The sequence below is a fragment of the Salmo salar genome, chromosome 18, assembly GCF_965601325.2.
Source record: "Salmo salar chromosome 18, fSalSal1, whole genome shotgun sequence".
Classification (NCBI taxonomy): domain Eukaryota; kingdom Metazoa; phylum Chordata; class Actinopteri; order Salmoniformes; family Salmonidae; genus Salmo; species Salmo salar.
Window position 1 is genome coordinate 21,383,057 of NC_138308.1, and position 11,818 is coordinate 21,394,874.

General features: G+C 39.8%; 2 protein-coding genes across 3 annotated transcripts; one reads left to right on the plus strand and one right to left on the minus strand.

The window, feature by feature from the left end:
• Window positions 1–420: 420 nt before the first annotated feature.
• On the minus strand, window positions 421–7,661 carry smndc1 (survival motor neuron domain containing 1). 2 transcript variants are annotated; one of them, XM_014154464.3, is made up of 7 exons: window positions 7,535–7,661; window positions 6,726–6,833; window positions 4,866–4,985; window positions 4,591–4,733; window positions 2,588–2,743; window positions 2,307–2,460; window positions 421–1,211 (listed from the first exon to the last, which is right to left on the minus strand). In XM_014154464.3, the coding sequence occupies exons 3-7, from the start codon at window positions 4,983–4,985 to the stop codon at window positions 1,074–1,076; spliced, it is 711 nt and encodes a 236-aa protein (XP_014009939.1). In that variant the 5' UTR covers window positions 6,726–6,833; window positions 7,535–7,661; the 3' UTR covers window positions 421–1,073.
• Window positions 7,662–8,121: 460 nt separating this feature from the next.
• On the plus strand, window positions 8,122–11,162 carry LOC106577022 (alpha-2A adrenergic receptor-like). The gene has a single exon (XM_014154670.3). It carries the CDS (start codon window positions 8,678–8,680, stop codon window positions 9,887–9,889), a length of 1,212 nt encoding a protein of 403 aa, XP_014010145.1. The 5' UTR covers window positions 8,122–8,677; the 3' UTR covers window positions 9,890–11,162.
• Window positions 11,163–11,818: the final 656 nt, after the last annotated feature.

Below are 11,818 nucleotides of genomic sequence, written 5' to 3' on the forward strand. Positions count from 1 at the left end.
CAACTGTGTCTTAACAAGGCTAAATTGACACTTGCACAGGTTTCTTAGTTCCAAGTCTTTATTCAATGTCAGTGTTGGGTAATTTGTAAAATGCACTATGAAAAAGACTGGTTCTAAGAAAGTGTCTCTTAACACTACTGCGCTAAATCAGCCATCAAAGGTGACTTTTACAAAAGAACATGCTGCTGGCCCCCTGCTACCATTTTGTGTTTCCTGGTAGTGGTCCCTTAAACTTGATCAATAAACCTCTACCACCCCACGTAGGTATACAATGTCCAGTTGTTCCTTGTTATTGGTGTGTCCAAAGCTATAATTATATATACACTATTCATTACTGAAATCATGTATTTTCTATGCAGTACACTTCTGTGCTAGCACCAGACAGATGCAATCTTGCAATAAATCACAAACATAGGAGACTACACAACTCATCCCTGATTTTAATTGAGAAAAAGAAAAGCTTACGTCGCCAGCAGTGATACAAGGTCATTGATGTACATCACGGAAACAAAGATGGTACAAAACGCATTACTGCCATCTGGAGGAACTGTTAAACATTCAGTACCAATATGGAAACCTACTCGTAATTTCAGGGCAAAATGAGAGGGACATCTTACCTCAACAAAAATGACAATTTGTTTTACTGTAAATGTACAAAACTGAAAATGCTTTAAAAATAGTTACCACTAAACAGCAAAAAGTAAAAATGTCTAATATAGTCCAATTCACCCTGAAAAAGCTATAATAAATGTGTAACATGCATATATTATAGTTTTTGCCTTTGTTGCATTCAGAAAGATACAGCAACCCAGACTAATGTCACCACAATCTAAACACTTGAGTACACTTATTTGTGCTGATCCATTACAGGGGTAGTTTATTTTATTAAGAATTCTGCTGTTCTATATGACATACCGGTAAGAACAATATTCCAATGAGCCAACCAATGGTGAGTAAGCGATTAGTTTCAAAGCTCCTTTACTTGAGTAACCTAAGCCATATAAACACAATGGTAAACACTGATCCTCCTACTATACAGTGGGATACTTTAAACACCAAGAAAACATTTTTGGTCACTGTGGCATGAGATGCCTGACGTTATATTTGGATGTGTCGTGATACGTGGTCATGGGTTTGTCTGCAATGCCACATGTTCCTACTCCCACCTTTCCATTTACGCTCTCGGGCGATGCAAATATACTCCTCTTCACCTGCAACACACAATGGAAATCTCAAGACTATTTGTGATGGTACCGCTCTCCTGCAACAAAGCAATGGCTGAAAATGTGCAAATAACATACAAAATTTTACTTAGTTTAAGACTAGAAGTGCAGAGATTGTCATTTTGACTTCACATTCATTTCAAATTGTAATATCTTTGCCATTTTTTAAGTCATGTCCCCATTCATCCTTACATTTTCCTAAATAAGTCTATTTAACACAATGACGTTGTTAGAATTTCAATAGCACAGAATTTGTGTTATAAGCAGTTTGGGGAGGAAATGTAACCCCCCCCTTTCATCGGACAGTTGGCTGACCATCATAACGGGGCCCATCGAAACTACACCTAAACTATATCAAAGCTAATTTCATATATAATAGATGTAGCCTAAAGACAAGATTAAATTGACAAAAGTATGATGGGTGACAATATTATCATCTGCCAAATTGTAATTGATGCTTGCGTAACTGACAAAGGGGGGACCAGAGCTTACCAAAAAGTGACTTCTTCAAATCACCCTACCGAGGTTCACACAGGTCAGATGTTTTGAAATAGCATATTCTAAGGTTTCTAAAAAATAAAAATACTTTTGCCAAACCACAACAGGCTGCATGTGAAAATATCACTTTTTCCAAGAATAACTGAAAATCCATGCATTCAACATGTGAGCACTCGCTGCAGCATATAGCCTAGGCTACTAAACACAGACTAGTAACATAATACAACTTAAAATATGCTATTCTGTTCTTTCGAAATAGATTTTCTTAGGTTGTTTCTTAAGACCTTCCAAAATGAAATAATGATTTCTTTGTGATGGATTTAATACTGAATTGTGGTGTGTCTTCATTTTTATGTATAGCATACAGTAACAAACTAATGAAAATGCTATTGTATTTATTAAATAACTTTTCCCCCCCAGATTCTAAATGTTACCTAATACTTTCGTCAACATAACCAAATTATTATTTTTGCAATAGCATACATGAAATGTATTTGACTGTTTGAATGTAGAGTAAAACAAATTACGGGGCTCGGCTTTTCTAGTGTTAAGATGTGTGTGTAAAGTAGATGAACATGTGTTTACCTGTCCTTTCTTGTTCTTGTTGTAGGCCTTGTTGTTGAAACTTTGCCACTTGGATTTCTGGTCTTCTCGTTCCTGTTCCAGCTCCTTCATCCTCAGCACCTTCTTCTGGGCCTTCTTCTTCTTGTACTCCCTCTGGTCTGCTATCTGCTCTTTCCTGTCATGGCACGCACATACAAAGTTACAATTTTAGATCCTCCATGGACTGTTCGGGACATCACGGAAAAGTGAAAAACTCCTGACCCTACACAGGACATATTTAACATAAGCGTTGTCACTCCTACCTGGATTTGGGTTTCCCGTCCTCCTCAGAATGCTTGCCCTCCTCGGCAGGTTTGAGGTTCTGCAGTGGCACCACCTCTGCGTTCCCGTAGCCGAAGAAGGTAATGGCCGCTGTGCCGTTCTCGCCGTCTATCTCCTCAATCTCAGCCTCATACACCCTGTCAAAGAATCACGGCTGTAAGCAGGTGAGTACGAGCCACAGACCCAAGCCCTACCACACAACATTGTGAAGAAATACAGTTGAGTGTTTGTTATTGTTCTTATTCAGGGCCTAGGCTCTTAATTAAAAATATCTCACAACAGTTTTGTCATGTCTATCACTGCTTCATTGAACAAATAAATTACAAGAGTGTAGGTCAAATGGTAAGTCAAGACCATAGTGTGCAAGCAAGATTAAGAAAGATGGCCTTCCCACTTAGCAGCATTGTAAAATTGGTCATGTATCAGTTGATTATTTTACACTGAACAAAACTATAAACGCAACACGTAAAGTGTTGGTCCCATAATATTTTTGTGCTGGGGACAATAAAAGGCCACTAAAATGTGTAGTTGTCACAACACAATGCCATAGATGTCTCAAGTTGAGGGAGCGTGCAATTGGCATGTTGACTGCAGGAATGTCCAACAGAGCTGTTGCCAGAGAATTGAATGTTAATTTCTCTACCACAAGCCCCATCCAACGTAGTTTTAGAGAATTTGGTAGTACGTCCAACCGGCGCCACAAGCGCAGACCACGTGTAACCATGCCAGCCCAGGACCACCACATCCGGCTTCTTCACCTGCGGGACCGTCTGAGACCAGCCACCCGGACAGCTGATGAAACTGTAGGTTTGCACAACAGAAGGACCCCTGCACAAACAGTCAGAAATCTTCTCAGGGAAGCTCATCTGTGTGCCCGTTGTCCTCACCATAGTCTTGACCTGACTGCAGTTCAGCGCCGTAAACGACTTCAGTGGAAAAATCTTCACTTTCGATGGCCACTGGCACGCTGGAAAAGTGTGCTTTCACAGATGAACCCCGGTTTCAAGTTTACCAGGCAGATGGCAGACCGTGTGTGGCATGGTTTGAGCAAGCGGTTTGTTGATGTCAACATTATGAACAGAGTGCTCCACGGTGGGGTTTTGAAGGAGTTTTGAGGGAGCATGTAATTGGCATGCTGACTGTGCAGGAATGTCTACCAGAGCTCTTGCCAGATATTTTACTGTTAAGCAGCCTCCATCATTTTAGAGAATTTGGCAGTACATCCAACCGGCCTCACAAGCGCAGACCACGTTAATGGCATCGTGTGGGCGAGCGGTTTGCTGATGTCAACGTTGTGAACAGAGTGCCCCATGGTGGCGGTGGGGTTATGGTATGGACAGGCATAAGCTACAGACAACTAACAATTGCATTTTATCAATGGCAATTTGATTGGACAGAGATACCGTGACGAGATCCTGAGGGCCGTTGTCGTGCCATTCATCCGCCGCCATCACCTCATGTTTGAGCATGATAATGCACGGCCCTACGTCGCAAGGACCTGTACACAATTCCTGGAAGATGAAAATGTCCCAGTTCTTCCATGGCCTGCATACTCACCAGACATGTCACCCATTGAGCATGTTTGGGATGCTCTGGATCGACAGCGTGTTCCAGTTCCCGCCAATATCCACCAACTTCACACAGCCATTGAAGATTGGGACAAAATTCCACAGGCCACAGTCAACAGATTGACAAATTCTATGCGAAGGAGATGTGTCGCGGTACATGAGGCAAACGGTGGTCGCACCAAATATCGATTGGTTCTGATCCACGCCCCTACCTTTTTTAAGGCATATGTGACCAACAGATGCATATCTGTATTCCCAGTAATGTGATATCCATAGATTAGGGCCTAATTAATTCATTTAAATTGCCTGATTTCCTTAGATGAACTGTAACTAAGTAAAATGTTTGTTGCATGTTGCATTTATATTTTTGTTCAGTGTAGGTTAATATTGACTGAGGAACTTCTGGTGACACTCACTGTCCATCCTGACTCCACACAGTCATACACCTGTCGCCAACGCTCCAGCTGTGTTTCAGGGGGGCTGCATCGGAGCTGTTGGCACTAGCAGTACCTTCAGAGGGCTGCGACGTCAGGAGGTCTTTTGTCAAGTCTATGACTTCCTGTGAAGGATACATAACATTGAGGCCATTTTGTTCCTAGATAATAATCACATTAAGAAACCTATTGACACTCATTGACTTAAAAACCCAAAAATGTAATGGCTAATACTCGTGACATGGATAGCTAGTTACCGATAAGTCTTTCTGTAATTTGAGAAGGTCTTCGTTCTCAGGATCGGTTGATAAGGCGGCTTCCACTTGTTGTAACTGGGCTTTGTAGCTGCCCAACTGTTTCAACAAATCCTCTGACATCTAATAATGGACAATGAAAGGGGGGGATACAACAGAGTAAAATGACAAAACAAAGTAACAACAGCAAAAAACACATTGCCCCAACAACTCAGCGAGGATGGCAAGGCAGTGGAAAGATTTGCAAGGCGGAGCCAGGCTACTCGCAGGTCGTCGCAACTAACGGGGTTTGGACAGTGAAGGACTATTTAAATGTGTTATTGTTTTGGTCTTTGCAAAATTTAATTATTTTTGCTGATGTTTATTACTATTCAGCTTTTAGCTATTTTTGAAGAGGACCACAATGGAAATAAGTTGTGTTATCGTAGACATTTTTGAATGCATTGTATCCACATGTGCTTGTATTGTGTTTTTAAAGTGTCAAATAAAATCAATTCATTTCTACTACTTTGTTAGCGTTGCTAACTACCTATTTATACATTAACAACAAATACGGTTGTTACTAGTTACCACAAAGTCAAAATTGGTTACATCGTAAAAACTAAAATGTGCTTTTTGTCTTCATTTAAGGTTAGGCTAGCCGTTGATTATGACTCTTAGTGCCATTAAATTACACATAAGAGTCATTGGACGAAGGCTTCTTCTGTAAGGGGGGGGGGGGGGGGTTATGAGCCGCAGTCCGGTTTTGGAAGCAAAAGTCATATTTCCTAGGGTTAGGCTAGCTCAATATTGGACTAACGTTACTCCTTAATCCAAGGACTTTACATGTTCTGTGGAAAGGATGAATTGGCTATGGATTCCACTCTCAATTACAGTATGGTTCTATAAACAGAAATCGCTACTTCCATTTCACAAAAAATGATTTCACAAATACAAAATACACATTTACTCTACAATTTTTTTACCGGTTTAATAAACTGGATGGAACGAGCCCTGAATGCCGATTGGCTGACAGCCGTGGTATATCAGACCGTATACCACGGGTACGACAAAACTTATTTTTACTGCTCTAATTAAGTTTGCAACCAGTTTATAATAGCAATAAGGCACCTAGGGGGTTTGTGGTATATGGCCAATATACCACGGCTAAGAGCTGTATCCAGACACTCCGTGGTATATCCAGCCCTTAGCCGTGGTATAGTGGCCATATACCACACCCCCTCGTGCCTTATAGCTTAATTAAAACAGTTAAAGATAACGCCTTTGAGGCGTCTGTCTTCCGTTAAAACACAGGTGTTCGGCAGTGGTGGAAAAAGTACCCAGTTGTCATACTAAAGGTATAGATACCTTAATAGAAAGTTACTCAAGTAAAAGTCAGACAGTAAAATACTACTTGAGAAAGTCTAAAAGTATTTGGTTTTAAATATACTTACGTATCAAAAGTAAATGTAGTTGCTAAAATATACTTAAGTAGCAAAAGTAGAAGTATAAATCATTTAAAATTCGTTATATTAAGCAAAGAAAACAGCACCATTTTCTTGTTTTTACAATTTACGGATAGCCAGGGGGCACACTCCAACGTTATTTACAAAAAGATGCATGTGTTTAGTTAGTCTGCCAGGCCAGAAGCAGTAGGAATGACCACGTGTTCTCTTGATAAGTGCATGAATTTGACAAGTTACCTGTCCTGCTAAGCATTCGAAATGTAACGAGTGGTTGTCAGGGAAAATGTATGGAGTAAGAAGTACAACATTTTCTTTAGAAATGTATTGCAGGAAAAGTTGTCAAAAATATAAATAGTGAAGTACACATACCCCCAAAAACAACTTGAAGTATAAATACTTTAAAGTAATACTTAAGTACTTTACGCCACTGGTGTTCGACAGCCAATTAGCACAGCTACTCCACTCGGTCTTCCATCTGTTTTCATAAACAAGCGCTGTAACGTGGAAATATGTCCGCGTGGGAACCCTAAACCCATAAAAGGTGAGTATCAATTTAACCTTTTTTCCGCCGATTTGAAAAGATATGAAATCTGCTCCTTATGTTTCCAAAACATAACCGCAAGCGATGCGTGTTAATGTTCAGACCGAGCGTTGCTGTTCTTAACAAAAGTCCCCCCCTTCAGAGGACGGCTTTGTCCAAAGCAAATACTTGTGTGAAATGAAATGACCCCGAGTCATGATCAAGGGATATGGTTGGGCATAAGGTTAGCAGTGTGGTAAAGTTTATGGTTAGATTTAAAAACAGATTTTAAAGAGTTTGTAGAAATAGGCGGTTTATCTATAATTATGACTTTGTGGCTAGTTGGGACGACCAACAAATAGCAAATAAGTTAGCTAGCTACAAAGCTAAGTAGTAGTAGGCTTAGCTAACGTTAGCTAGTTACATTTCGGTGTTAGGGGTAGGTTAACACATTTTCACTCGTTTTTAAAGTAACTAGTTCGTTATTGACCTCTATTTCCATACTCTGATAGGTATAAAATCTAGTTACCGACTTCCAAATTAATTTAAAATAGGCATCGCTAGCTAGAATGTTAGCTACCACTAGCAAGTAACGTTAGTAGCTAGGCCATCATCACAACCACAACACAGCGACCGCTGGCAGCAATGACAATTTTGGCCAGAAAAAAACTAATTGAAAATTATTCAATGTTAATTAATAATCTTACCTTCCCGTATTTGCTTTAATACAGACTCAGGATATTCAGATTTTACTTAAATTGTTTCTAATAAATCAAATCGTAGACAACAACAAAACAGTTCCCTTCCTCCTCAGTAAATTCTACCGGAAATGCCGATTGTTGATATAACATGTTCTTCTCGCGATACTACAGTATCCTAAAGTGTTATATCGCGCTTTGTCAGCAGATGGGGCTTTATCCCTATAATTTCTGTCCATGGTGATTAAATGTAACAATTGGGTCTTTGATTCGACTCCCTAACGAATTACCTGTAAAAGGTCAACTCTGACTGTAAATCTTATTCTATAATATGTTGTCATCTTGAATAAAAGCCATTAAGTTGTCTTCAACATGTCATGTCAATTTAACCCCCGCTCCAATTAGTATATGAAACTATCATTTACTGCTTGCAGCGTTTATCTTGGGATATTTCCTGTCATTAACATTTTTATCAATGTCTAATTTGTCTCATTAATAAACAGTAGACGTAGTCACAAAATACTAAATATATATGTATATCCGGAGAATATTCGGAATGACGATATTTTGTCAATGTTCAGTTTGGAAAGCAGCAATATAACTAATCTGTAGCTGCGATAGAGTTGGACCCCGCCCATAATTCCCACTGAAATATACTGACTGGGGAGCGGAGGCTCCAAACCATATATAAAGCAGCAGTCCCATCCTCTGCCACATACAGATCTGTTTCACCAACTACTGTTTCAGTGGGCAGAGAAATATCATCCTGATCAGATATTATTCTATGCACAACGTGGGGCCATTTGACGTTTTTGAAGGATAACGATTGACCACTTTTTTCCCTGAATATGTAGTTGATAAAGCTGAGTTTTTGGAAGCTGGAAAACAGAGGGAGTAGAACTACAGTTCTGTTTAAGGAGTATTTTCTCTTTTACCTGGTTATTTATTTTTGTATCAACTTTTTTGATCAACAAAAATATCTAACATTGAGATTATTTGTTTGTTAGATTGTTCATATGACATTATTTTCCCCAGTGGGCAAAAATGAAGGCTACTTCATCCTTGGATGCTTCATTAACAAATGTGTGAAAATAGTGGATCGGTTGTGGCTCTTCGAACAAGGACTCTTATACAGACACACGCTTCATCCTTATGGGTTGTGATAACTTGACTTACAGCAACGGGACTTTGCCTGCTAGGCACCCTTACACTGTGCAGACTTCTGTGCCTCTGACAATACTGGTGGGTATCCTTATTCTACTCACAGTGTTCGGCAATGTCCTAGTGGTCATCGCTGTGTTCACCAGCCAGGCCCTAAGAGCCCCTCAGAACTTGTTTTTAGTGTCCTTAGCATGTGCAGACATTTTAGTGGCCACTCTGGTAATGCCCTTTTCTCTGGCTAATGAACTGATGGGATATTGGTACTTTGGTCAAGTGTGGTGTGAGATCTACCTGGCCCTGGATGTTCTGTTCTGCACCTCGTCCATCACACATCTGTGTGCCATAAGTCTGGACAGATACTGGTCGGTCACTCAAGCCATTGAGTACAACTCGAAAAGGACGCCACGCAGGATCAAATGTATAGTGTTATTCGTGTGGGTGCTGGCTGCCATTATATCATTCCCACCTCTCATTTCGATGGAGAAGGAAGGAGCCAAAGAGGAGGGTCCCACATGTAAGATCAATGAGGAGAAGTGGTACATCATATTCTCCAGCACCGCCTCATTCTTCGCCCCATGTGTGATCATGATTTTGGTGTACGTTCGAATTTACCAGGTTGCCAAGAAGAGAACCAGGGCCCCTCCGGGTGAGAGGAGAAGAGAAAACGATAATCCAGATAAAAGTCAGTATGGCTTAGTTCAGCAGGACCCTTTGGAGACAGGGAACAAAGGAGGGAGAGATGGAGTGGAGGAGGACGAGGAGGTCAATGGACTAAATGTGGAGGAAGAGTGCTCCTCGTCTGATGGGAACGAGAACCAGTGCTCCATCAAAATGAAGCGGAGCAAGGAAAAGACCAAAGTGTGTCAGGTGAAACTAGGAGAACCGTCCACTAAAGGTGATGATGCACAGCAGTATGTGAAAGTGAGCCGGTGGAAAGGAAGGCAGAACAGAGAGAAGCGCTTCACATTTGTTCTGGCTGTGGTCATGGGAGTGTTTGTCGTCTGCTGGTTCCCCTTCTTTTTCACGTACACACTCACCGCTATATGTGACTCCTGCTGTGTCCCTGAGACATTGTTCAATTTCTTTTTCTGGTTCGGATACTGCAATAGCTCACTGAATCCAGTCATATACACTATATTCAACAATGACTTCAGGAGGTCTTTCAAAAAGATCCTTTGCAAAAGGGATCGACGAGGGCTATGAATACGCTTTTTTTGGACTAGCTACTATTTCTTGTCTGAATACAGATTTCATTTTTTACAAGTTGGAGTCATGTACAGTCTCTTATGGATTAAGGAAAGACAATGTACCTATTGGGAAAAACTTCCCAACTTCCTAAAACGTTCCATATTCAGTTCTGTCCCACTGGGCACACACTGATTGAATCAATGTTGTTTCAACATAATTTCAATGAAATTACGTAGAACCAATTTGGAATATACGTTAAATTGACGTTTGTGCCCAGTGGGGTGCTGCAAGCAAACTGTGATCAATTTGTAATGCACCTGTTACTGTTTTTATGTGTGTGTCAATGTACAATAGTTTTGAGTTCATTACAATCTTTAATCCCATAACAACCATTTAGATGTATTTGACTTTGAAACTAATGAATGCCATGTTGTTTAGTACTTCATGCATGTTGTAAGGGAGCTGGCTAATATCTCCATGGATCTTGCTTAATAAAAATACAATAAAAAAAGTATGTTTTTATTGTCACATACACCGGTTGGGATGCAGTGAAATGTGTTGTTTTACAGGATCAGCCATAGTAGTATGGTGACCCTGGAGCAAAATATTTTTTCACCCAGTAGGCTCAGGTATTCAAACCTTTCAGTTACTGGCCCAACACTCTAACCACTAAGCTAACTGCTGCCCATAATGTAATGCTAAATGTTAATATCTAGGCTATAATTTGTTCATGTATAATGTCAGGGAGCATATGCATGTCTTATGAATAAACATATTTAAACATGTCTTCCCTGAATATTACAGTATTCCCTGAATATTACGTAAGTTATATAAGCATACATGCATTTGGGGTACCAATTGAGTTTGAGGGGTATGATTTTTGTACATTATGTAAATGTTCCAGAAAACCAAAACTATAACTCTACGCTCTAAACATGTTCATTGTATTCTACCTACGGAATAAGGACAATGTTTCAACCTTCATGTACCATATTGCACAGACCCAGAGGAGATAACAGAAAGAGATCCCTGGTTTCCCACATGGCAAGACAGACTGAATCATTCTACTGCAGACATCACTACCAATATAATTTGATTATTTCTGTCTTTATCAGTAGCGAGAGGAAACACCATGCCAGAATCAACAGATTTTATGGTGCATGCTGAATACAGTATATTATTTATATGATATTTCACTCACAGCCTGCAAATTGGCAGGATGAACACAAAAGAAGAAAAGGTTATCATTTTTTTCAGTAAAATATATCAGTACATTAAAGGAAAAGTCCACCCCAAAAATATATTTTGGTATTTGTTTCATTAGCCCATTGTTGACTGTCTCAAAATGTTTTGCTTGTCACCGATCAAGTTTTGAAGATAACTTTCAAAATACATTATTTTTTTGCATCATATGATAGTGCATTTTGCATCATATGGGGATGATTTTTATATTTTGAAAGTTGAATATCTTGAAAACTTGATTGCTGACAAGCAAAACATTTTGGGACTATGTCAACAATGGACTAATGAAACAAATACCAAAATCTAGTTTTGGGGTGGAATTTTCCTTTAATTGATGGGTGTTGGATTTATGCCATCAGAGAGAAGTAAATTATGTTAGTGATGCACACATGAGTCACTGCAACCCCTGTTGATGATCCATAGCAAAACAAACTATATAATCATAATATGTATAGACAGGTTAGCTGACAAAGTCACGAAATGATGCATGCTGCAATGGAGCTGAAGGCTGTGTGTGGTTATAATTCTGGATGGCCAGATAGCTAGCAACAATGACATGAAGCTGTCATGTGGGGAATCGTATGTGGCTCATTTCAGCTAATTTTATCTTGTTCTTGATACCATGTCTTGTTTTGAGGTGTTTGGCTGATGTCATATCTATGCTAATGCTAATATTGCAAAAAAGTTGCGAGCCAACTAACC

Excerpts from the sequence above, each read along its gene's own strand:
- smndc1 (XM_014154464.3), bottom strand. The coding sequence starts at position 4,985 with ATGTCAGAGGATTTGTTGAAACAGTTGGGCAGCTACAAAGCCCAGTTA. Across the intron at positions 4,734-4,865 it reads AATTACAGAAAGACTTATCG|GAAGTCATAGACTTGACAAA; the intron begins GTAACTAGCTAT and ends TATCCTTCACAG. Across the intron at positions 2,744-4,590 it reads GTGTGGAGTCAGGATGGACA|GGTGTATGAGGCTGAGATTG; the intron begins GTGAGTGTCACC and ends ATTCTTTGACAG.
- LOC106577022 (XM_014154670.3), top strand. The coding sequence starts at position 8,678 with ATGGGTTGTGATAACTTGACTTACAGCAACGGGACTTTGCCTGCTAGG.